Raw genomic sequence first — 27,354 nt, forward strand, 5'->3', positions numbered from 1 at the left:
ATGATTGCGGTCGGCCGAGGTCGCCTGTCCCAGCGCTGGAGGCTGCTGCTGAGCTTGGCCGCTTTCGCCTGCTGCTGGCAGCCCTGCCCTGCTTGCCCCAAGCCATGCGCCTGCTATGTGCCCACCGAGGTCCACTGCACCTTCAGATACCTCAGCGCCGTCCCGGACAACATCCAGACTCAAGTGGAGCGGATAAATTTGGGGTTAGTTTAATCAGCTTGCCTTTTTTTTTTCTCCCTCACGCTCCGGATTCGACCTCCTTCCGATACTTAAGGTGCCCTTTTCTTGCAGTTACAACAACCTGGTGGGATTAACCAGCGACAGTTTCGATGGGCTGCAGAGTCTCGAACTGTTGATGCTTCACAGCAATAAGATCCAAGAGATACCAGACAAGGCATTTAAGGATCTGCAGTCTCTGCAGGTAAGGTCTACTCGGGGCAGCTGGAGGGATGGATTTTTCTTCAACTCATTCTCAAGATGCGGGCACAGCTGGTAAAGCTGGTGTGCATTGCCCACCCCTGGTTGCACGGAGCAGGTAGAGGTGGGTTTTTTTTTTACCCTTGCAGTTAAATAGGGAGCTGAAGAGTGATGACCCAGGCACAATGGGACACTTGCCTCTATCAATGGAGGTGTAGATTACAAAAGTAGGGAGGTCATGTTGGAATTGCATAGAACCTTGGTGAGGCCACAGCCTGGGTACTGTGCGCAGTTCTGGTCGCCACATCATAGGAAGGATGTGATTCACTGGAGGGGGTGCAGAGGAGATTCACCAGGATGTTGCCCGGGATGAAACATTTAAATTATGAAGAGAGGTTGGATAGACTTGGATTGTTTTTGTTGGAGCAGAGAAGACTGAGGGGCGACTTGATCGAGGTGTACAAGATTATGAGGGGCAAGGACAGGGTGGATAGAGAGCAGTTGACGTTTCGAGTCCTCATGACCCTTCAACAGAACTGTTCTGTTGAAGGGTCATGAGGACTCGAAACATCAACTCTTTTCTTCTCCGCCGATGCTGCCAGACCTGCTGAGTTTTTCCAGGTAATTCTTTTTTTGTTTTGGATTTCCAGCATCTGCAGTTTTTTGTTTTTATATATGGATCGAGAGCATCTGTTCCCCTTAATTGAAGGGTCAGTCACAAGGAGGCATACGTTCAAGATGAGGGACAGGGGGGATGGGAGGAAAAACATTTTTACCCAGAGGGTGGTGATGGTCTGGAATGCGCTGCCTGGGTGGGTGGTGGAGGCGGGTTGCCTCACATCCTTTAAAAAGTACCTGGATGAGCACTTGGCACGTCATAACATTCAAGGTTATGGGCCAAGTTCTGGTAAATGGGATTAGGTAGGTAGGTCAGGAGTTTCTCATGTGTCGGTGCAGACTCGTTGGGCTGAAGGGCCTCTTCTGCACTGTGATTCTGTGAATGAAGGGAAAACAATGAAAGTCCAAGTCAGAATGATATGTTACTTGGTGTTCCCATGCAATTGCTGCCCTTATCCTTCTAAGTCGTGGGTGCCGAGGGTTTGGGCGGTGCTGTCAAAGAAGCTTTGGTGAAGTGCTGCAGTGCATCATGTGCTAGATCTGTTCTTCGTCATCACCACTTAGTATGATGGCATATGACACAATAGAAGGTGTCCTCACTGTCAAGGGGGGACTTGAACTCCACTTATTTTTTTCTTTCTACAAGTGAGGTGCATGGTAACTTCAGAGGGCAGTTAAGAAACAGGCATGTTGGTGTAGGACTGGAAGTACTGAACCACTTCAACCTTCAAGATTAGGTCAGATAGGTCTTTCAAAGTAGCAGGTGAAGGGATATGCAAAGTGGATAGACGGGATTAGAATTACTGCTGGTGTGGAGGGTGAACACTAACTTGGCCCAATGCCTGTTTCTGTGTCATAATTATATTTAACATGTGAGTATTGCTCAATGACCTCGGCACCTTAAAACAGAAGTGGACAGTCATATGCCAGGGCACTCAGCATCTATTGATCTCACACTTCTCTCCCCAATCAATACCTAGCCATTCATATCTTCTGCATATGACCTCAATGTGTCAGAGCCCTCCAGGAGATTTATTTCTGTGATCCATTAGACCAAAAGGGTCTATCCAATGCAGTGATTACCCTCAGCAGAAACTGAATAATTATGAGTGGATTCACACTAGCTGTTTAACTTTAATAGTTGACTAAAAAGTTGTGAATGTCAACATTGCTCAATTGTTTATAGATACTATGGAATGGGCTGTAATAATTTTATCTGTTGACTTTTTAAAGGTTCTAAAGATGAGCTACAACAAGGTTAAAGCATTGAATAGTAAGACTTTCCATGGTCTTCGCAACTTGGTGCGGTTACACATGGACCACAACAGCATTGAATTCATTAATCCTGAAGCATTCTATGGGCTCACTTCATTGAAGCTGCTCCACTTAGAAGGAAACATGCTTCAGGAACTACACAGAGATACATTTGTCACATTTCGCTTCAGCCAGATCTTCAAAATGTCTTCAATAAAGCACATTTATCTGTCAGATAATGCTCTAACATCCATTTCCAGTGATCTGTTGTCTTATATCCCAGAAATTGAAAGCATCTACCTGCATGGAAACCAATGGTTTTGTGACTGTAACTTGAGGTGGTTATCTGAGTTCAATGAAAGACAACCAGGTATGGTCAGTCATTTATCTATCCTGATATCATTTCCAATACTTACTAGGCGATTGCCGCTGCATGGCTCACTCAGATGTTACCTGTTCATAAAACCTGTAAGCCAGATACCACACTAGACACAGTGGAATAGAAATTCACCTTGTCCAATAGGACAAAGCTTGTGGAATCGCATTGACTGCTTTGTCTACACCCAGGATATTCAAATCCACTAACTTCATCTGTGCCACATAACAGTCCATGTGATACCACCTACTTTTCATTACTGTCCAAGTGGAATTTCTCCTTCAATGTATTATTGTTTTACTGAGGAGGAGCTGTGTTTATCTGCCTTGTCATTTTAAGGCCACAAAATCTAATTATCATATGTAAGAACAGCTTAAGGTTAATCAGAGTTCAGTTGCTTATGAAACTTGGAGCATTGCGAACTGTGTGAGAGGGATAGGGCAGAACTTCAAAAAGACATTGACAGTTTGATGAAATGGGCGGACAGGTAGCAAATGAAATTCAATGCAGAGAAATGTGAAGTGCTTCATTTTGGTAGGAAAAGCATGGAGAGACAATATAAAATAAAGGGTACAACTCTACAGCGTTGCAGGATCAAAGGGACCTGGCTATATATGTGCATAAGTCATTGAAGGTGGCAGGACAGGTTGAGAGAGCAGTTAATAAAGCATACAGTATCGTGGGCTTTATTAATAGAGCATAGGGTACAAGAGCAAAGCGGTTATGTTGAACTTGTATAAGTCACTAGTTTGGGGTCACCTAGAGTATTGCATCTAGTTCTGGGTGTCACACTTTAGGAAGGATGTGAAGGCATTGGAGAGAGGGCAGAAAAGATTTACAAGGATGGTTCCAGGGATGAAGAGTTTCCGTTATGAAGGTAGATTGAAGAAGTTAGGAGTGTTTTCCTTGGAAAAGAGAAGGTTGAGAGGAGATTTGATGGAGGTATTCAAAATCATGTGTGGTGTGGACAGGATAAACGAGAAACTGTTCCCACTCATGAAAGGATTGAGAACAAGAGTGCACAGATTTAAAGTAATTGCAAAAAACCCCCAAAAACAATAAGAGAAAAAAAAAATCATGCAGCGGGTGGTTAAGGTCTGGAATGTGCTGCCTAACATTGTGGTGGAGTCAGGTTCAGTCGAGGCATTCAAAAGGGAATTAGACTGTTATTTGAAGAGGAGGAATGTGCAGGGTTATGGGGAGCAAGCAGGAGAATGGCACTAAGTGAGTTACTCAATCGTAGAGCCGAGTGGCAGCCTCCTGCACTGTGAAAATTCTGCGATTCTGCTTTTTGGTGAGGGAAGTATAAAAATTAGAAGGTGCTTGTCAGATTCAGCTCTGGATCAGGAAAACCAGCTTGAAATGAGTGTGTTTCTCTTTTGGATATACTGACCTCTGAAGTGCAAACAACAGTCTCAAAGCCTGTGCATTATTTGACCCACTGCGGCACTGGCCATAGGCAAAGCAGGAGTTGGAAAGAGTGAAATAAAGATTGTGTTTAAAAGTTCATGAGAATGGCATTTGTTATTGCGAGTATGCAATTACTCCACGCCCTTAAGGCAATAAGAAGATACCTCAGCAAGCAGAATTCTGCAGATAAATACAGAAATTAAAATTAAAATGGCTTTTTGAGTGGGAGACAGTGGAAAGGATCTGGAGGTACAGGCTACATTTTTCATTTTTTGCTCAAGGGAGGGATCTATTGGAGGGTCACAGGTTTGCATATGGGAGTCTGTCATAAGAAACTATTAGCTAACGTTGAAACTTGTGGAAGCAAATTATTAACCTGGTTAGGAAATTTGCTGAGTGGAAGATGACAGGGAGTAGGCGCAGGAACTCTAATGGCACAGTGTGATTAGTGATGTCCTGCAAGGATCTATGTTAGGCCCTCAACTATTCACTGCATTCGTTAATGATGGGATAGAGAGACACAAATCCAAATTTGCCAGTGACACAAAGATGGCAGTGTAGATGGAAGCATAGAATTACAATGAGATATTGATAGATTAAATGAATAGCCAAAACTGTGGCAGATGGGTTTCGATGGAGGTAAATGTGTCATCCGCTTTGGACCTAAAATGATGGAACAGGGTACTTCCTGAATGGTAAAAAGCTGGAAACAGTGGAACCCCAAAGAGATCTGAGGATCCAGGTACGTAGATCCTTAAAATGTCAAAGAACAGGTCCAGAAAATAATCAGAAAGTCTAATGGAATGCAGGCCCTTATATCTAGAGGACTAGAACACAAGAGGGTAGAATTTATGCTTCAGCTAGACATAGCCCTGGTTAGGCCATACCTGGAGTACTGTGAGCAGTTCTGGGCACCGCATCTTAGGAATGATATATTGGACTTTGAGCATATGCAGCATAGATTTACCAAAATGATAGCTGGACTTACAGGGTTAAATTATGAGGAGAGGTTACACAAACTATATATTCCCTGGAATTTAGAAGGTTAATGGATGATTGAATCGAGGTTTTCAAGATATTAAAGGAGCAAATAGGGTAGAATAGGAGAAACTATTTCCACTGTTTGGGAGTTTAAGACAAAGGAACGTTTAAAAAATTAGAGCCAGACCTTTCAGGAGTTAAATTAGGAAACATTTCCTCACACAGTGTAGTAGAAGCTTGGAACTGTCTTCCATAAACAGCAACTGATTCAAGACCAATTGTTAATTTTAAAACTGAGATTGATGTATTTTTGTTATCCAAAGGCATCAAGATGGGTATTTGGAGTAGATTGTAGATCAGCCATGATCTTATTGAATGGTGGAACATAGGAACTCTTGTTGCTGTGTTCCCCTGGGAGTGGGGGCAGGGAAACTGACCTAGGTTATAGGTTGATACAGGGGAGTGATAGGCAGTCATGATGGGAGAAAAGCACCATTGTATCACCAGCCCATCTTGGACACACTGGAAGGATTGCAAAGGAGGTACAATCATAAGTAAATGCAGAAGATAAATCTCAGCAGGTTAAAGCATATGCCCAGGTATGACACCCAGACATGACATAACCTTCCCGTAAATGTATGTAAAAAATGCTTCATATAATACACACAGATAGATAATGTTGTATTAAATTTCAAGAATTAGGGTGTGAAAGTCAGGTGACAAGATGTTTTTTTTTAGTGAACTATTATCATTACTTGTTTTCCCAACTGTATTTTTAAACATATCTCCACATTTGTAAAGCAGGAGACATTTTCTTGAGGAAATAAGCTTATTGTTTTGAGGAACCTTCCAACTTATTCCGATTGATTATTGCTCTATCTTGTATTTGAAAGTATCACCTAATTTTGGATTGCCCAAACTTGTCTTCGCATGTTTCTGCAAGATGTAGCTATACTGCCTGTTTCGCATTTAGAAAAGAATGGTTTTGATCCAAAAGTGGCAATTTAACTTGAGCAACTGCAAGTTTTACTAAAGATTCCCTCCCATATTGCTTTGATTGTAAAGCAATAGAACTCTAATTTTGGATGTGTGTTTTTCTGGGTGATCATCCAGTTAAACAATAGGTTAAATAAATGGTAAGTTGGCAGAAAGTACAGCCAACCAGGCAAGAATTTATAAATAAAAACGAAAAGGAATCCGAAAGGCAATTGACCTCACTTTCTTATTACTCATTTCCACCCAATACCCTCCCATTTAATTAAATTTTGGTTCCCAAAACAATGTATGAAAACATACAATTCACAGATAATTAATTTCTCTTTCTTGGCTCAACAATGCTTGTAAACTGAAACATGCAAAGCCCAAGTTTCCCAGAATAACACTGCAGATCATTTCTTTTTCAGGAACAATCAAATGCAAACGAGACCGTAACTACCCGAATGGTCAGATTTGCCCCTTATGTGCGACCCCAAGTGTCTCCATGGGCAAGGATGTTATACAGTTGCCTCCCTCAGTGTTTGCATGCACACCACCAAAAATCCATTCCCCGCTGAAAATCAGAAACAGCACTCTACAAGAAGAGGGGGACTACGCTGCCATTAATGCCAAGGACTTTGTGGCACCGTTAGGTCAAATAAGCTTGAATATGAGCGATCAATCTGGGAATGGCTGCGAAATAACCTGCAATGTTCACAGACCCTTGAGAACGCCGCAGGTGACCCTGGATCAAAAAGAAGGTTACGTGCTGTTAAACACTTCTTTGTCGACCTTCCTAGTCTGCTATGTTGACTATGAGCAGATCCAACGGCTCTGGGGCATCTTGGCATTGTACACTGACTCACCTCTAAAACTCGAGAGGGATGCGCTGCTGAGCAAGACGCCTTACATGAGCTATCTTTACAAACAGTCGCAGGCCGAGGCCCCGCAGCAGTTTACTGGTATAGAAATGCAGATCAGGGCAGATCCTGCTTGGCTAATGCAAAGCACAATCATCCTGCAAATGGACAGGACCCGGACAACCCTGAACGTTTTGCAAATCAAGTACCACGTAGATGTTCAGGTTACCTTGAAAGACCTGGAAGTTAAACCTGGGAAAAATAGCTGGGTAATGATAAAGAAAGCAAACAGTGCAAGAACAGAACACTTTGTGGTGGTAGGTGGGACAGTGGAGTTGGAGTGCCAAGCCATTGGTGACCCCAAGCCCATCATTGAATGGATACTTCCAGATGGCAACAAAGTCCGAGCTCCATACAACAGCGAGGATAGCCGGATTTCAATCAGTGCAAGTGGTAAATTTGTTTTAAAGGTAGCTGACCTGTACGACACTGGCATCTATCACTGTGTAGGAACCAATTACCAAGATGCAGATGTGATGAGCTTCAGGGTTACTATTCTGGACCCTAATGTTGCAGAGAACTACATAAATGGGCCTTACATTTCTAAATCTGGTGGTGACTCAATACATCTCCCGTGCCAAGCAACTGGAATCCCAAATGCATCTATTAGTTGGGTTCTTCCTGACCATAGAGTATTACATCAAACGACAGGGAATAAGGAGATTACCCCAAATGGGACTTTAAAGATACAAGGGCTAACAGCCAGGGACAGTGGCTATTACAGGTGTTTGGCTGCAAACCGTTATGGGATTGATCTCCTGGCATTACAGTTAACAGTTACTGGCTCCAGAATTTTCTCCGAGAGAGAAAATGCAGAACGTAATGATGCTGCAGAGGAAGACTTTGGGTCGGGGGAGAGCGAGGAAGACTTGCAGGATTTGGAAGATTTGAAAAAGAAGCAGAGTCAGTTATCTTCCCAGAATACATCAGAAGATAAGACAGACCATTCCACGACCACCGGTACACTGCCCACGTCTCACCCAAGAACAAGCACGGCAGTCGCAATAACGCCTAGGAGGAGGATTAATGGCAGTGGCGCAAAAACACGGTGGTGGTCCAAGCGTAGAAGATTGAAACAGCCTAGAAGGAGAGTAGACCCCCAGCACTGGGCAGAGTATCTGGAAAAGGTCAGAAAGAACGTCTCAACAAAAACTGCAATACGTGAGATTACAGTTAAACCTCACACAGAAGGTTTGCCTTCCGAATCACCTGCTGATGAGGAAGAAACATCAGGGGATAACTTTGGAGATGCAGAAGAAGAGGAATTTATAGTGTTAACAACCAAACAACCTTTGGTCGTTCCAAGTACTTGGCTATCTCCAATCACTGAGAGGTCAATAGCAATGGTTCCTCACCCAAAGACAATTCCTATAAAGCAATTTCACAACACAGAACCAGACACAAAAACTGCAACACCCCCAATTCTGAAGGTGGCTACAGATTCCAATGTCTTGCCAAAGGGAACAGAGCCCACTTACAATAAGAAACCTATCAGAGTCATATCCCAGGAGACAACAGCAAGTCCCCAGGAATCTGAATCAACTGAGGCAAATGCTGAACTGCAGGTGACAGTTGCTGGTAACATCATGGACACCCATTACATTCCAACTCCAATGCCCACTGCATTAATGGCAAACAGTCCAAAGGAAGGTACCTCATCAGTAGCATATACAACAGAAAAGGCTGATCCTGTAGCAGTCTCTCAGAGTGAGACTCTAAGGCTACATGACTATCACACTCAAATTACAACAGTTACTATGGCGAAAGAGGATGGGAATCAAATTCTACTTAAAACCACTCAGAAAATTACATCTCCACTGTCGTCGTCTCTGTCCACTATCCTCACTCAGCAGATTCACATAATAAGAGAAGCCACTACTGGCACTCCAGTTTCCCAAACACAGCAGTTCGATTGGGGAAGAAAGTTCCCCCAAAGACGTCGCTTTGGTAGGCCAGGCTTACGGAGGCACAGGTATAAGATTATGAGACCCAGGCAGAGGAGGCCCGGTTGGTCTAAAGAGAGAATGGCAGTGCCCACATTGGCTTATTTAGAAGCTTCCAGCCCAAATCACATGCCCTCTGTCACCAAGGCCCTACCAAGATCTCCACTTCCACAACCGGCACCAATGCCAAATGAAGCAAGTACCGAGGCAGGGCAAAGATATAGCCAGCAATCTGGAGATCCAGGCGCTGGTGAAACTACAACCGAACGCAAGAGAATTCCTTTTCAGCAGGGCATGCAAAGAATAAGTATTCCTGAGTCACAATGGGTGACCAAGCCTGAAATTGGAGCACAAACCCCTGACTCTAAAACCACAACACAGTTCCCTGAGACTAGTTCAATTGCCAGAACAACACATGCTACCAAGACACTGCCAGAAAGCCTATCTCATTTCAGTCTGTCCTCTACAACTACTGTAGCCACTGCTGAGCCTATAACAAGGTCCTCCAAGATTGTTCGTGGGAAGATCCCTTGGAATAGGCTTTTTGGAGTAAGCAATCAGGAGGATGTTCTTAGAAGGCTTCGTAAACCCATCCAGAGTTCCACGGCCACAACTGCTGCTCCCAAGGTGTCCATAATTTTAACAAACCCTACTCCTTACAGTGTGATGACTTCACAGGCAGTAAGAGACCTGAATAGCCCTCTGTTCTCCACGCCAAACCTCAAGAGCTACAAAATGCAGCCAACCACAAAACTGCCTATTTATCCCACCCACCCCCCTTCAACCACAAGTCTCCCAACAACACCTATTACCATTCCCTTCGTAGCAGAGATTGTATCCACCACAGCAACCACTACCCAGGCAACTCATCCGACTCGTAAGATGGGATTCCGTCGCAGGAGACCAAGCAAAACAAAGAACCGTGCATCATCGTGGCCAACTGGGAGTCGTAATCGCTTGGTAGTGTCAGCAGCTGATAGTATGAAGACGCGTCTGGCAAAAGCTAGGATCCCATCACCTCCCACTCTCACAACGACCACCAATGCACCTCTTCATGTTGCCATTGCAGCTAGCACCATCACTGACGGTGCACAATCAAACAAGCATCTTGTAAACTCGGCTGGGGTGAATCCGGCTACTCTCACGAGTCAGCATACTTCTGAGATTCTTCATTCGCCCAGCAAAAGCCTTACCAGCCAGCCGACTGTAAGCACACTAGCAACAACCAATCCAATAATCCTATCCTCGCCTACTTCCACATCCACATCAATGGGAATGATAACTACAACGCTTCGATCATCCACCACCACAAAGACAACTAAGCTGTCTACCATCAGAAAGAAAATTCATCCTATCAAATCACCAGTGGTGCCCCCGGCTACCAAAACAACCAGTGCTACCCCAACCATCACGCCATCTACTGAACCAAGTGTACATTCTACAACCATGGCTGCCATCTCCACCCAGCCACGGACCACTGTCAAGTTTACCTCCAGGACTGTGCCCAGATTCCGCATCACCTTACACAAGTTTACCACATCTACGACTCCAGGGCGCACTCAAACTCTGCCCCCAACATCCAGGATACGTAAGCCATTTTGGCAGAATGCCCACTCAAGAGTCATAAGCACCTTACAAACAAGTGGTGGGACCAAATGGCAAACTCCGTCAAGTTTTACAGAGGGGCCGACTAAATATAGGGCTGCGTCTCCCAAATTAGATGTTGATCTTGAAAACACCATAGAGAACAAAGATGGCAAGGACCACTTTTCCAACAAGTCGGAGCCTTTGTCACCTAACGCCATCGCTGTGGACCCCATGGCTGGAAACCGTCCCTCCAAACCCAGTCTGATCAGTGGAAATGCAGCCAGTTTCACAGTCCTGGCAGATTCTGATGCATTTATACCATGTGAGGCAACTGGAAATCCACCTCCCATCATAAGCTGGACGAAAATCTCAACAGGTAAGTGTTACTGAATCACATAGTGATTTACAGATTAAGAGATGCGCCTTAGAAGTTTTCAGTATTTGAATAATCAAAGCTCTCCTCCATTCATTTAGTTATTCACTCACTCATTCATTCATTCATGCATACATGCAAGCTTCAGTCATGTCTTGGGGCACTTATCCATTATAATGCCACTTATGGGAAGCTGTTGAAATGAAACAGACAGATAGGTAATGTAACTCCAGTCAGACATCACACATAATCCAATAGCTTGAGATCACTTGGGGAAGATCCTGCGACATCCCTTGGGACTACATAAAGTATTGCTTCAGTGATCCACTAAACTGGGTTTAAAAAGTGTACATTGGCTCTTTTTGTTCCTTCTAGCCCTCTGATACCTAAGTGTAGCTTCCCTCTGCTTGTCCTCTTAAAATGCTTACAATGTTGTGATCAGGAGCAGAGATTGTAAAATTGAGAAAAGCTCTCTTTACCATGAGAATGCCAACCCCATACATGGGCATTGCTAGCTGTGCACTATTCTCTCCATCTATTGGCTTCATGCATGTGATATGATTTAAATCAGCCTTAACAAGCTTACAACTGATATATTTGAATATGTAGCCATGTATCCACAATTTACTGTGGCAGGGTTTTACTGTTAAATCACAAATGTACACCACTGGAAACAGCAGAAGATTTCCTCAGCACTCTCATACAGCGTCTTGATATGTGGGCGACCTATAAAGGCAATCTTTATTGTTCATGCTTGGTTTATCTCAGGGCTATGACAGTCAACCATATAGTGTGGAATTGAAGTCACATGTAGGCCTGCCCAGGCAAGGGCGATAGATCACTTCCTTGAAGGGCACTCATGAACCAGTTGGAGTTTTATGACAATGTAATGGTTTTCCGGGTGTCAGTCCAAAAGATTGCAGATTTATTGAACTAATTTGCCCCAATTTGCTATGGTAGGATTATGAACTCACAACATCTAGGTTGCTCACATGATAACATAACCACAAGTCTACCTTACCTCTTTTGCTTGGATCTGTTTAGCAGGTAAAGATTAGCTATAGCTGTTGCTGAGTATGAAAGAAACATCTGTAGGGTTCCATGATTCTATAGGGTACCATGATTCTATAGGGCTCCATGACTCTATAGGGTGCCACGATTCTCTTTGACATTTTATGACTTTTACTTCACACAACGTTTAATTTTAAATTTAAAACCTTTACTCACCTGACCTCCTTCTTGTTTACATACTGTCCACATTGTTGACATTTTAAGGAACACAAATAATTTCCAAAAAAAAACCTACAAGTTGAAATTATCAAAGTATAACATGCTATTACTTTGAGCCTTTTATATGCAGCAATACCTTTCACCTTTTATATAGTGCAGTATTAAGTTCTAGATTTTATGTTAAACAGTATTTAATTACTGTGATACCGTATTGAATGCTAATTTGCTTGATATAAATCTTTGTTTCTTGTTATAGGTGCAACAGTCACAGCTAAAGCTAAGCGTGGCAATAAATTTGAGGTCTTTCCAAATGGCACACTGTCCATTCAGAAAATCAAAGTTCAGGACCGCGGACAGTACCTCTGTACAGCAGAGAACCAGCATGGCTCAGAACAACTCCTTGTCACTCTGTCCGTAGTGGCTTACCCTTCCAAGATATTAGAGCCCCGAATGAAGGACATCACAGTCCATGCTGGGTACCCAGTGGAGATGAAGTGCCGATCCCAGGGAAGGCCAGCCCCAACTATCTCCTGGATCCTTTCCAACAGGACCTTGGTGAGAAACAGCAGCCCATTTAATGGGAGAGTCTCGGTGTTGACTGATGGCACCCTCAGGATTAAAGCCGTAACCGTGTACGATCGAGGGAATTACAGGTGTGTGGCCAGTAATCCGGCTGGGATTGATACTATCACAGTCAAGATGCAGGTGGTCGCTCAGCCCCCAGCTATCTTGGAAGCAAGGCACCAGAGTGTCAAAGGACAAGTAGGGCAGAACATCAGACTGCCCTGCACTGCTGTGGGGACACCTTCACCAACTGTTCACTGGATTCTGTTTGATGGCACTGAAATCAAACCTTTGCAGTTCGTCAACACAAAATTATTTGTCTTTACCAATGGGACACTTTACGTCAAATCCTTAACTCCATCTGATAGTGGGAATTATGAATGTGTAGCTACAAGTTCGACTGAATCGGAAAGGAGAGTTGTAAGTTTAATGGTGGAACGCAAACAGGAGATCCCCAAGATTGTTTCTGTTTCTTCGAGGAACATCAAAGTGAACTATGGAGATAAACTACAACTTCACTGCTCAGCCAGAGGAGACCCAAAACCCAAAATCATTTGGAGATTACCTTCTAAGTTAGTTGTGGATCAGTGGCACCGGTAAGATGTCCTGTTTACTTTCCTTTCTTGACTGACTTCCAATTAATATTGCTCTTGGCCATCTCTTTGCAGCAATTTCAACCTAACTTACCAAGTAGGGAACACAAAGAACTTGATGCAGATTTTACACTTCTGGCAATATTACCTACCACTGACATTGTTGGATGGGTATAAAACCAACATTTCACCAGTTTCCCAATGGCAGGTTAGATTAAAAATGCCACCCATGCATTAATTCTCCTTTACACTTTCCTGCTGCCATTGCTTCTGCCTAACCTCAAGCTTACTTGACCAGGAATGAGTACACTGGATACAATAAGTATGATTTTGAAAGTTGTACATAAAATAGTTACTCTGTGAACTGTAATGGGTTGAATCTGCTTTTGCTAAGAAGTATTTCAAAAGTCAATGACAAATTTTAGACAATGTCTATAGATAGCCATGTTTCCAAAGATATTAGCAGTTAGTATAGCACAAGAGCACAAGTTAAGAAAAAATAAATCTAGTTAGGAATAAGAGTGTCCAAATTTGCACTAACGCAGTCCATTCATTGCGATTCTTTACTTGAAATTTCTTCTGTGAAATTTCTTGCCTACTGGTTGTCTCCTTCTGTAAACCCTATCTCTTTGAGCAAGCTTGTGATCAACACACTCTTAGTTCTTCCATTGTTTCAGTGTCCAGTTTGGTGTGATTGTGCCTCTGTGAAAAATCTTGACACTTTTCTATGAGAAAGACACTATATCAGTGCAGGTCTTGCTGCCTGATACGAACATATGGACAAGAAGCAGGAGTAGGCCATTCAGCCCATCGAGCCTGCTCCGCTATTTAATAAGATCATGGCTGATCTGAGAGTATCCTCAAATCTGCATTCCACCTACCCTGATAACCTATCACGCCCTTGCTTACCAAGAAGCTATCCATCTCTGCTTTAAAAGTATTCAAAGGCTCTACTTCCACCACTTTTTCATGAAGAGAGCTCCAAAGACTCACGACCCTCTGAGAGAAAAAATTTCACCTCACCTCCTAAGGGGTGATCCCTTATTTTTAATTAGTGACCACTAGTTCTAAATTCTCCCACAAGAGGAAACATCTTCTCCACATCCACCCTGTCAAGGCCCTTCAGGATCTTATATAATTCAATCAAGTCACCTCTCACTCTTCTAAATTCCAACTGATACAAGCCTAGCCTGTCAAATCTTTCCTCATAAGACTACGTGCCCATTCCAGATATTAGTCTAGTAAACCTTCTCTGAATTGCTTCCAACACATTTACATCCTTCCTTAAATAAGGTGACCAGTACTGCACACAGTACTCCAGATGTGGTCTCACTAGTGATCCTTATAACTGAAGCATAACCTCCCTACTTTTGTACACAATTCCCCTCGCAATAAATGACAACATTCTATTAGCTTTCCTAATTACTTGCCATATCTGCATACTAGTCTTTTGCGATTCATGGACTAAGACACCCAGATCCGCCTGCATTTCAGAGCTCTGCAATCTCTCACCGTTTAGATAATGTGCTTCTCTTTTGTCCTTCCAATTATCCAAAATGGGCAATTTCATTTTACTCCATTTGCCAGGTCTTTGCCCACTCAATTAACTTATCTATATCTTTTCGTAGCCTCCTTTTGTCCTCTTCACAACTTACTTTCCTACCTATCTTTGTATCATCAGCAAATTTGGCAAACATCCCTTCAATCCCTTCATCCAAGCCATCTGTATAAATTGTAAACAGTTGCGGCCCCAGCACTGATTCCTGTGGCTCATTACATTCATTACATCTTGCCAACCTGGAAAGACACATTTATGCTTAGTCTCTGTTTCCTGTTCACTAGGCAATCTTTTGTCCATGCCAATATGTTGCCCCCTACACCATGAGCTTTTATTTTCCGCAATAACCACTGAAGTGGCAGTTTATCAAAATCCTTCGGGAAATCTGAGCACATCCATTGGTTGCTCTTTATCCACAGCACCATGTTACTTTCTCAAAGGACTCCAATAAGTTGGTTAAACGTTATTTCCCTAACACAAAACCATGTTGACTCTGCCTGATTACCTTGAACTTATCCAAGTGCCCTGTTACAGCTTCTTTAATAATAACTTCTAACATTTTCCCCTATGACAGATGTTAAGCTAACTGGCCTATAGTTTCCTGCTTTTTATCTCCCACCCCTTTTTGAATAATGGAGTTACCTTTGTAATCTTCCAATCTAATGGGACCTTCTCCAGTTCGGGCGTGTTTTGGAAAATTAAAACCAATGCGTCAACTATTTCACTAGCCACTCATTTTAAGATCCTAGGATGAAGTCCATCAGGACCTGAGCACTTGTCAGCCTGCTGCTCCAACAGTTTACTCAGTACCACTTCTCTGGTGATTGTAATTTTCCCAAGCTCCTCCTCTCTTCCATGCCCTTTGATGTATAGCTGCTTCTGGGATGTTGCCTGTATCCTCTATAGTGAAGATTGATTCAAAATACCTGTTCAATGGATCTGCTAATCTGCATGTTTTCCATTATCAATTCTCCAGACTCAATTTCTTTAGAACCAACATTCACTTTGTTAACTCGTTTCTTTTTTAAATGTTTATAGAAACTCTTACTATCTGTTTTTATATTCCTGGCTAGCTTTCTCTCGTACTCTATTTTTTACCTCCTTATTAGCCTTTTAGTCATCCTTTGTTGTTCCTTATATTCTGTCCAATCTTCTGACCTTCCATCTATCTGTGCACAATTATATGCTTTTTCTTTAATTTTAATACTGCCATTAACCTTCTAGTTAACCATGGATGGTATGTCCATCCCTTGGACTTTTTCTTACTCATCGGAATGTACCTATTCGATGTATCCTGAAATATCCCCTTAAATGTTTGCCACTGCATCTCTATTGACCTGTCCCTTAACCTAATTTGCCAATTCACTTTAGCCAGCTCTACTTTCATGCCCTCACCAATGCCCTTATTTAAGTTTAAAATCATAGTCTCAGACCCACTCCTCTCTCTCTCAAACTGAATGTAAAATGCAATCATATTACGATCACTGCTACCTAGGTGTGCCTTCACTATGAGACCGTTAATGAATCCCATCTCCTTGCACAATACCAGGTCTGGTATAGTCTGCAACAAAAACAGAGAATGCTGGAAAAACTCAGCAGGTCTAGCAGCATCTGTGGATAGGGAGACAGAGTTAATGTTTCAAGTCCATATGGCCCTTCTTCACAGCTCTGAAGAAGAGTCATATGGACTCGAAATGTTAACTCTGTTTCTCTCTCCATAGATGCCGCTAGACCTATTGAGTTTTTCCAGCACTTTCTATTTTTGTTTCAGATTTTCACCATCTGCAGTATTTTGCTTTTATCCTAGTATAGCCTTCTCTCTGATAAAAACAAAAAAACTGCGGATGCTGGAAATCCAAAACAATAACAGAATTACCTGGAAAAACTCAGCAGGTCTGGCAGCATCGGCGGAGAAGAAAAGAGTTGACGTTTCGAGTCCTCATGACCCTTCAACAGAACTGAACAGCGTTCTGTTGAAGGGTCATGAGGACTCGAAATGTCAACTCTTTTCCGCTGATGCTGCCAGACCTGCTGAGTTTTTCCAGGTAATTCTGTTTTTGTTCTAGCCTTCTCTCTGGTTGGTTCCAGAACATGCTGTTCTAAGAAAGTATCCCAGAAACATTCCATGAACTCCTCACCTAAGCTACCTTTGCCCAACTTTTCCAGTTTATATGTAGATTAAAATCTCCCATGATTATTGCTGTGCCTTTTTGACAAGCTCCCATTATTTCTTCCTCTATGCTCCACCTACCATGTTGTTACTATTATGGGGCCTGTACACGACTCCCACAAGTGACTTCTTGACGTGCAATTCTGTGCATTTCTGAGTATTAATTTCCTTTGTTTGTCCAATTGTGTAGCCAATCTAAATCCTTCTGAAAACTTTAGCTGTATCCTTTGCTGCTGCTCCCTCTATCTGGTGTTTAGAAAGATTGGATAAAAAATACATGAAATTAAAAAAGACTTGCATTTATATAGCACCTCTCAAAACCTCAGGATGTGCCAAAGTGATTTTCAGCTGATGAAGTACTCGTAAATGTAGTCACTGTTGTAATGCAGGAAACACAGAGCCAATTTGTGCACGGCAAGTTTCCACAATAGCAATGTGATACTGACCAACCAACCTGTTTTAATGATGTTGGTTGTGGGATAAATATTGGCCAGGACACCTGGGAGAACTCCTTTTCCTTTTCAAAACATTTACCTGAGAGGACAAATGAGGTCGCAGTTTGTCATCTTACATGAAAGATGGCACCTTCAATCACGCAACACTCCCTTAGTACTGCACTGGCCTGTCAGCCTAGATATTGTGCTCAAGTCCCTGAAGTGGGACTCGAACCTACAGCCTTCAGAGGTGAGAATGTCACAACTGAGCCACAGTTAAATGACATCCATTATGACATTTCTGAAAAAGATGATAAAGAACTATGCAAATACAAACCATTCATTGGTTCTTAAAGTACCATCAGATAAACAAAACTGAATTCCTTTTTTCAAACGCATACTACTGTTAAAAAGTTACAGCAATATGTTACATTACAGTGAAATCACCAGCACATGAAATGATCATTTGGTAAACTTCATCTCTGTGAGAATTTGCCTGTCACAGATGTTTAAACACTTAATAACTAAATACCATCAGAGCGCTCTCTCGAGCTACAGTCAGATCTAACACAGTGTCAGAGGTCTTGGCCACTCACTGTCTATGCTTTGTGAAGGACAGAAGGCAGAACTTTTACTGATGTGGGAAATTTCAGAAAATGGCTCACAGAGATTTTGTGGAACTGGAAACAAACAGAAAATGTTGGATCTTAAATTTGAATTAAGTGATCATTTGAAAATAGTGGGATGATGTTTCTTTTAAATATACAGATAATAATTTTAAAGGACCACTAGCTGGCTTTCAATTCAGAAAATTACTGTTGCAGTATGAGGAGGTGAATATTTAAGTCGTTCATATATCATCCCTTGTCTGCCAGTTTAATGCTAGTTTTTTTTTAAGCACGTTAAGGTCACCAGTAAAATATCAGACAGCGCAGAGTCATGCAAACATGTTGCGTGTCTGCCTGTTAATAAAGTCCAGAGGAATTCCTAGGTTCTGATGTAAATACACTGTCCACTTGGCAGCAGTTGCTGCAAGTCTACTATGATCCTTTCAAAAGTACCATTTTTGAGTTTTAACTGTGATTGCTAGGTGGAAACTCCTACAGAAAAAAATAATCAATTTTCGTTAATCAGTGCAACACACTGGTGTTCCTAGGCATTGTGCCAAGTTATGGTAGTTTGCAGGTTGATCACTGTGACTTCATAAGAAGCGAATTCTTGATCTTTGCCAGATCATTCTCCCAAGAAGACTGGGTATTTCTCCAGAAAGAGAGAAAGGGAGGGAGCGGAAAACACAGATCAAATGGCAAGCTGTGGCTGGACTTTAGCACGTCTAACAGCTGTATCAGACATGAGCGCCTACAGAAAGCCTTGAATAGGTTGCCTATATGCTATCTCCCACCCCCTTGTCTTCAGTATCCGTGTTTGAGAAGGGGAGGTGGAGCAGCAGTGACTCTGAAGGCAGAAAAAAAAATCCCGTTAAAATTTTTCACACCTCTTTTCTTCAACTTCATTTTCATGCAACTTCTCAAAGCCACTTTGCCAAAGGCCTTCCCTTGTTAATGCTTCTTGTCATGAATGTCAAAATGAATTAAATCGATCAAGCCATTAAGTGTTAACTGCAGTGTGTACTTTTAGGCAATCAATCAGCAACAGCAGCAAAGATGACTTTATTGTGTGAGGGCCTGTTAGGATCTTAGTAAAATATGTGTGGAGGCAGAAATTAGTGCGCATCTGCCAGCTATGGGATGGAGAAAGTTACCACAGTGACTCATTTCCAGCATTAGAATTACTGAGGTTTGCAAGTAGTAACGTATACACTCAGTTTGGCACATTAGACTTAGTCAAACTATATATCGCCCCAGAGCACAATATTTGTCCAAGAACAGCCTTAAAAGACAATTTAAGACAAAGCTTAAGATGGTCCCCGGTTGAATAACCTTGGCAGCAAAGTGCAACAATGCTCTCTGAATCTGGTACAGTGTGATAATGATTGTTTGGTCTCTTTCATTGGTTTGTGAGCTCCACTACGAATGTTGGAGAGACCAGGATGGCTGACCCAATTTTTTTCATGTGCACCTCTGCCAAAGCATCAGATAGCCCATCCATCTAATTCAGCAGTTTTGGAACTACACCATGTATGCACACATGGCAGATAATCCGAGTAAGTATGACGTAGGACACTTTGGAGGGATCGACATGGAGAGGCAGTATAATCAAAATGGTGCTATTTTGAAGAGCAGAGGGATCTGAGGGTGTGTATTCACAGATCATTTTAGGTGCTGTTGTAATATTCCTTTAAGAGATAGCAGCAGGACATCATGAGAAGGGAGGTGTGTCATGCTGTCCAGTCTGAGTTTCACTTTGCTTTTGCACAGAACTCAGCACACACATCTCTGCTGCTGATGTCTTCAAGCTTTCTATCCATTTATATATGATCTCATGACCCTAGGCTTAATAAATGAACTCTCAACCTTTTTACCCAGTCTCTTATGAGTGACTAGTGCCTTTATATCAATATAAAAACACAACATGGGGATCAGTGGTGGGCAGAGAGCGTGCAGCAAGATTAAACACAGGTACAAAAATGATGAACAGCCTTAGATCATGCTAATCGGCATGAGATGACCCTCAATGTTCTCATCAGGCTGCAATGAGTGTTCAGCATCAGAGAGTGTTGAAATCACAGTGTGCTGACTGCACAGAAAAGCTTTGAAGACACAGGCTGGGATAGTGCTCAAGTAAAGGGCTAGTAAGCAGACGGATCTGTCGTGGTGAGATTACAGCACATAGCCTGTCTGTTCAGTAAGTGGGACAGCGCATCGAGAGGATGAGCACCAGGTTAGCTCAATTGAGAAAAATGAGTGGGCTGGATCCAAAGTGAACGAAGAAGAGTCAAACAAAAAAAAACCAAGCCGTCATAAAATCAGGCCAGAGAATGTTGTGGTTATAACAGATGGCTTCAGGAGTTACTGAACGATAAACTAAATAAAACAAGGAGGAAGGTCAAAATGATATCATCAGAATTTCCACAAAATTCTCCAGTTTGAATTGGGATGCAGCTGACCTATTATCCAAATTCAAAATGTTTAAACAGCACACAGAGCGATGGTTTCTTGATTTAGGTGTGTCTAAACTAGACAAGCAAGCCATAAAAATTCGCCTAGCAATTGGGAATAAAGGTCTCCAAGGCTGAGCACATCAGGATTAATAGCAGAAGAGCAAAAGGATCCCCCAAAACAATGGACTACATCGGAAGACCGGTTCAGAATCAGGTATTCACCAGCAATAACAGCCTACAGAATCCATAGGCCACTTTGTCAGCAGATGCTAAGAAAAGGGTACGTACTGTGATTTTGCAGAACAGAATTGTTGAGCTGGTAATTGCATCAAATCCCATGGAAGCATTCCAGAAAGATCTGCTAGACAAGCCCAAAATGTGTAGCTTTGAAGAGCTGCTCAAGGATGTACTTAAGTACGAAGAGATTCCCTGGAGGTCGACAAAGCTTACAGTTCTAAGTACAACCGCAATTGTTGACATACTCACTAGAACAGCTCAACCTAGCAAAACATGTGGAATGTGTGGCCTTCTGCATGCACCAAGGAAATGTCCAGCTTTTCTTCAATTTTGTAAGGCATGTGGCAGAAAGGGCCATTGGCAGCAGCAGTGCACTAGAGCAAAGGCTGATGCAGCTACAATGAGCCATGCACTGATTCAAACAAACTGTAGTACAACAGGTACCTTCAAGCAATAAGAATGACTGTGCGGTATCCTGTCAGAAACATATACTTGAGGCGATTGACAAACCAAAACATGACCATAATGTGTGCAACGAGATGAACACATGTCAATCACACCGTCAGTCTTGTGGAAAACATCATCTGAGGTGTTTGCCAAGATTCAAATTATCTGTCCTAAGAAAGTTGGTAACTATTTGTTATTGACCAAGATTGACACAGGGACAAGCACCAACATACTAACTCTGTGAATTCTAAAAGACATGTAAACAGACACGGAAGGTCTTGGCGAAACCTACAACTTTCATGATACAATGGTTCACTAATTCCATTTGCAGGATCCATAGTCCTGGAGTGGCTAGTACAATCAATGCTCCTTGGTGTCACAGATGTTCTACATTGTGGAGACTAAAGACCCGGTGATCACAGATCTACCGGCATGCCATGACCTCACACTAATGACAATCCATGGAATCAGTCAAACCTCACAAGGCAGGTCAACCTCAGAAACTACTTCTATCACTTCTGTTCATGATCTAACATCAAAATATCCAGAATTTTTTCACAAAATTTGCAGTTTCATGTGGTATAGGTACATCCACTGCAGTGACGCAAGGCGGCAGCTCATCACTACCTTCTCCAGGGAACTTAGGGATGGGCAATAAACCTGGCCTAGCCAGTGACACCCACATAGTATGAATGAGTAAAAAATAATAACGTGAGAGCATTTTGGCCTTATCGGGATGAGCTAGACATCTCCCAAGGAGTAATTTTTAAAGGCAGGCAGGTCATCATACCGGGATCTTTGCAACCTGATGTTCTTCAACAACTTCATCACTCACACATGGGCATAAATCGGATGAGAAGACTCACAAGAGAAATAGTCTATTGACTAGGTATGAATAATGACACGGAAGCTATCATCACAAAGCGCAAGGGATCTCAGAAGCATATGCCAAGTCAGCAAAAGAATCGCATCCGACCTCTTTCATATCCATGGCACTGACTTTATCATCAACTACTTTATCAAGTACCCCATTATTCAACAATTGCACAATACGTCAAGCACAACTGTCATGCGCACTCTACGTGCAGTTTTCAGTTTATTTGGTGTGCCTAGAGAGATCATTATGGATGATGGCCTGCAATGTATTGGTAAGCTATTTCAGGATATGTGTGAGAAGTGGACGATCGATCACACTAATTCTTGTCCTCATTACCCTAGGTCTAACAGCCTAGCTGAACAAATAATTTGCACAGTGAAATCCTTAATTCTCAAATATAGATAGACCAAACAAGATCTACACATTGCAATGTTACATCCGAGAGCGACACCTTTAAGCGCAGCTATTCTATCACCAGCGGACCTCATATTCGGCAGACCAATGTGTACCAATCTATTTACTCTTACTCATTCTACTGTCTCAGAAACTAGACAGCAACTTTTAAAACTGCAAGAGAAGGTGACTAATGTGCACGATAAGAAAGCAGGTACAGAATTGCCAAATTTACAGTTGAGCCCACAATTTCGCATCCAGGATCCCACAGAAGTTACATGGCAACCAGCCAAGGTGGCAAGGATTTGTTTCGACCCAAGGTCCGATTAAGTCATTACACACAAAGGCACTATGATGAGGCATAAGTGAAGACACGTCAGCCCCATTCCAGCTCCTCAACCACTGTACAATCCTAGTGTATCTAGGACAAGATCCCAACTGCAACCAGGAAAAACGTCCAAGAATGACAACCTCACAGATCACCACGAGCAATTGAAGAAACCTCCAGACAGGGTTACCATCAGCAGATCTGGGCATACCAGCAGATTACCTCGACGCTGCAGAGGCTCATCAGTTCTATGCACTCATGTATGGTAACTAAACATGAGCATGTATTGTAAATAGTTATACTTCTCTGGGAGGAGGGAAAGTATCCTTAAAAAGAAAGGGGGATGTTGTAATATGCCTTTCAGGAATAGCAGCGTGACATCACAAGAATGGAAGTGTGTCATGCTGTCCAGTCTGAGTTTCACTTCTGAAACTAAATTGGACAGTTCTTTCAAAGAGTTGGCACATGCTGGATGGGCCAGATGGCTTCCTTCCTATCTTATGAGGAGAGATTGAGTAGACCATATCTATGTTCCCTAGAGTTTAGAAGAATGAGAGGTGATTGCATTGAAACATATAAAACCCTTAAGGGGCTTGACAAGGTAGATGATGGGGAAGTCTGAAATACAGGTCACAGTCTTAGAATAAGGAGTCATTCATTTAAGACTGAGATGAGAAGAAATTCACAAACTCATAGGGTTGTGAAGCTTAGGAATGCTCTACCCCAGACACTGTGGATTCTCAGTCATTAACTCAAGACAGAGATTGATAGATTTTTAGATCCTAGGAGAATCAGTGGGTATGAGGATATTGTGGGAAGGTGTAGCCAAGTTAGAAGATGAGCAATGATCTTATTGAAGGAGGAACAAGGCTTGAGGGGCCAAAGGGCCTACTCCTGCTCATACTCCTTTTTTCCTATGTTCTTATGAATACCAAGCTGAAAATAAATAACTGTGGTCAACAGATGCTAGAGAACTGAATTAGCCTGATTATTTTGATATTTTACGTAATGGAATACCTTCTTCATTCTTGTGAGTCAAAAAAGGCATCATACTTTCCTACCTACTTAGAACATAAATTATTTTTGTAAAAGCTTTAGTGAAAGTTTGTGGTCACTTTTGCAGACAACATGTATCAGCCGAGCACTTTTAGTTTGAATCGTCCTTGTGCAGTGTAGAAGTTGTCTCTTGCCTTTTCACAAAGCCTTCGTCCACAATTTTGGAAGATTGGTTATTGCTGCATGAATATCATTTTTCCATTTCTCTCACGTTTTGTTCATAATTTGTCACAAATTGTTTTTCCCTGTCACAGTGAGGAGGCTGAGAGTGGGAAATGGGGAAAGCCAACACCGGTGCAGAAGGGTCGCTCTGCAAAGACTTTGGGGGGGAGGGCGGTGTGGTCACGGTACATTATGAAACAGAAGAAGGGGATTCTCTCTCACATGTGGCCTGCAGTGGCTGCCCAAAGCAGGAATATATTCAAAATACAAAAGGGCAAGGTACAGCGGACGCTGGAAATCTGAAATAGAAACAGAAAATGCTGGAAATACTCAACAGGCAGAATCTTTCCGTCGGCGAGCTGGGGGTGGGACCTGCTCGCCGAGGCGAAAATGACGCGGAATAATGTCAGGAGGAACCCCCCCCCCACCCCGATGTCATCCCGCCCCATTTAAATATTCAGGAAGGCGGGTGGACAGCGAAATCAGCCGTCCACCCGCCACACCTGTATGAGGCCATTGACAAGGGTAGTTAAGTCAATTAAAGGCCCTGCCCCGTCCAATCTTAAGGCAGGCGAGCAGGCCAGGAGCCCTGGCAGGCTTCTGAGGCTTGGCCTAAATAGCCAAGTGGTTATGGTACTGGGTTTGTAACCCTGAGATCAAGAGTTCAAATCTCACAATGGCAAACTATGAAACAATGTAACTTCATCTGAAACAGATGGAAACGGGTTTGTACTTGAAAGAGTTACAGATGCTGCCAGACCTGCAGGAGTTAGGAGGCTGGTAAAAAGACCTGGCAGGCTTCTGAAAAAACATGAAACCTCGACCACCGGCGGGATGAGGTTTCACGTTGCTTTTAAAAAGTTTAATAAAGTTTCTGTGATATTTATTAACGTGTCCCATCTTGTGTGACGTGGTCACATGAGGGGGAACATGTTAATAGTTTTGTTTTATTTTTCTGTTTTTAAAGTTTCAAACACTGCCAGCACAGTCTCAGGGAGATGTGCGCTCTTTCATGCGCGTGCGCCCTCCCTGGACCTCTCTGCCTTTTTACTTCTCTTTCCTCCTTTAAGAAACCCAGAAACCTGCTGCTTTAAGTCAGCTTTTAGTCACCTGTCCTAAAGTCTCCTTGTGAGGCTTGGTGCTAAATTTAGCCTGATAAAACTCCTGTGGAAGTGCCTTGAGATGTTCTGCAACCTGTACGAATGCAAGTTATTGTTGCTGTCCAGGCTTTTTATTTAGTTTAATTGAGCATTTTCCCTTCAAAACGCCTCCCCTTCCCTATTTCCTTGCCGGCTTTGATGAGATTATTTTTCCTGTGTTAATGACTCCCTGTTGTTTTCCATTTCAGAACGGCAAGCCGTGTCCTGGTCTTACCCAATGGGACCCTGTCCATTGAAACCATCACGGAGAGAGACGCCGGGCACTACCTGTGCATCGCCCGAAACGAGGCCGGGGACGACATGATGTCGTTGAAAATCGATGTGTCCATGAGGCCGGCGCTGATCGATCGCCAGCAGTCCATTCACAAGCATGTGTCCTACGGGGCAGACCTCCAGGTGGACTGCAAAGCCTCTGGAGCCCCCAAGCCCGAAATCTCCTGGAGCTTGCCCGATGGAACAATGGTCAACAACGTGCTGCAGGCTGACGACAGTGGCCGCAGGACTCGGAGGTACGTCGTGTTCGGCAATGGGACTCTCTACTACAATAAAGTGGGAATGGCCGAAGAGGGGGACTATACGTGTTATGCACAAAACACCCTCGGCAAGGATGAGATGAAGGTCCGCGTGACGGTGGTGGCAGCGGCACCACGCATAAAGGAACCACACAGGAGATCCCTGAAGGTAAAAAGCGGAGACTATGCCATGTTCCACTGCCAGGCTGTGGGTAAACCGCTGCCCAAGATACTGTGGATGCTGCCGACGAACGAAATCATATCGTTCTCCAAAAGTCGGTACAATTTGCATGCCAATGGCTCACTGGTCATCAAAAACACCCGCCTCTCCGACGCTGGGGAGTACCTGTGCATTGCTCGCAACCCTGGCGGTGATGACACGGACCTCTTCCGCTTGGACGTGGCCTCGCAAGCGCCCACCATAAACGGGGTGCACCGGAACAAGACGGTCATCAGGGACATCGCGGTGAGGCACTCAAGGAAACTGATTGACTGCAGGGCCGAGGGGAACCCCAGGCCCCACGTCATGTGGATCATGCCAGACAACATTCTGCTGAACGCCCCCTACCACGGGAGCAGGATTGTCGTCCACTTAAACGGCACCTTGGAAATCCGCAACGTGAGGGCTTCTGACACAGCCGAATTCATCTGCGTGGCCCGCAGCGACGCCGGGGAAGCCGTTCTGGTGGTCAGCTTGGAAGTAACCCGGAGGTTGAGGCGGCCCATGTTCCAGAATCCATTCAACGAGAAGATCATTGCCAGCAGCGAGAAAACCACCACCCTGAACTGCTCAGCCGACGGCTATCCGCCTCCAGAGATCATTTGGATTCTCCCCAATGGCACGAGGTTCACGGGGATTCACCAGGCAACCCGCTACCAAACCAACAGCAACGGCACCTTCCTCATTCACAGCACCACGGCGGAGGACGCAGGGAAGTACCGATGTGCAGCTAAGAATAAAATCGGATACATAGAGAAACTGATTATCGTGGAGATTGGCCAGAAACCCGTCATACACACTCAGCCCCTAGGATTAATACGAAGTATGAGCGGGGAAGCTTTATATCTTCATTGCTCTGCCACTGGCAGCCCAGCACCAAAAATTGTATGGGCCGTACCAAGTGGCGATGTCCTCAGTAGACCTCAAATAAATGCAAAGTATATCCTGTTTGAAAACGGGACTTTGATTATTAGGGAAACAAGCTTGCACGACAGGGGGAATTATGTTTGCAAAGCGTACAATAATGCCGGTGACGCCTCCATATTAATACCGGTGATTGTCATAGCCTACCCGCCTCGTATAACCAATGGACCTCCCAAATCGGTCTATGCGACGGCTGGCTCACCCGTTCAACTCAACTGCATGGCGATTGGAGTTCCCAGGCCAGAGATTGTGTGGGAGCTGCCTAACCACACGGTGCTTTCCACTTACAGCAAGGGGCGTCCCACTGGGAGCGAGCTCTTACACCCGCAGGGAACATTGGTGATCCAAAGGCTATCGGCAAAGGATTCAGGGACGTACAAGTGCACAGCCAAGAACAAGCTGGGCAGTGACTCCCGAGTAACATATATTCAGGTCATATGAAGCGACTGCTCTTCATAAAACGAAGCCTTGCGTGTGTCTATTCTTATATTCATTTTTGAATATATATAAATATATATATCTATATATTTTTTACGGAGATTAATATTATACTTCTGTGTTGAAGATAAAATCT

General features: G+C 43.3%; 1 protein-coding gene across 1 annotated transcript; it reads left to right on the forward strand.

Moving 5' to 3' along the window:
• On the forward strand, positions 1-27,354 carry igsf10 (immunoglobulin superfamily, member 10). Its single transcript, XM_041204491.1, has 6 exons — positions 1-203; positions 292-421; positions 2,269-2,659; positions 6,460-10,857; positions 12,341-13,244; positions 25,313-27,354. Exons 1-6 carry the CDS (start codon positions 1-3, stop codon positions 27,219-27,221), a joined length of 7,935 nt encoding a protein of 2,644 aa, XP_041060425.1. The 3' UTR covers positions 27,222-27,354.

This window comes from Carcharodon carcharias, chromosome 2 (assembly GCF_017639515.1).
Source record: "Carcharodon carcharias isolate sCarCar2 chromosome 2, sCarCar2.pri, whole genome shotgun sequence".
NCBI lineage: Eukaryota > Metazoa > Chordata > Chondrichthyes > Lamniformes > Lamnidae > Carcharodon > Carcharodon carcharias.

Coding starts and splice junctions, on each gene's coding strand:
- igsf10 (XM_041204491.1), top strand. CDS start 1: ATGATTGCGGTCGGCCGAGGTCGCCTGTCCCAGCGCTGGAGGCTGCTG. Junction 10,858..12,340: donor CTGGACGAAAATCTCAACAG/GTAAGTGTTACT, acceptor TTCTTGTTATAG/GTGCAACAGTCACAGCTAAA. Junction 13,245..25,312: donor GTTGTGGATCAGTGGCACCG/GTAAGATGTCCT, acceptor TTTCCATTTCAG/AACGGCAAGCCGTGTCCTGG.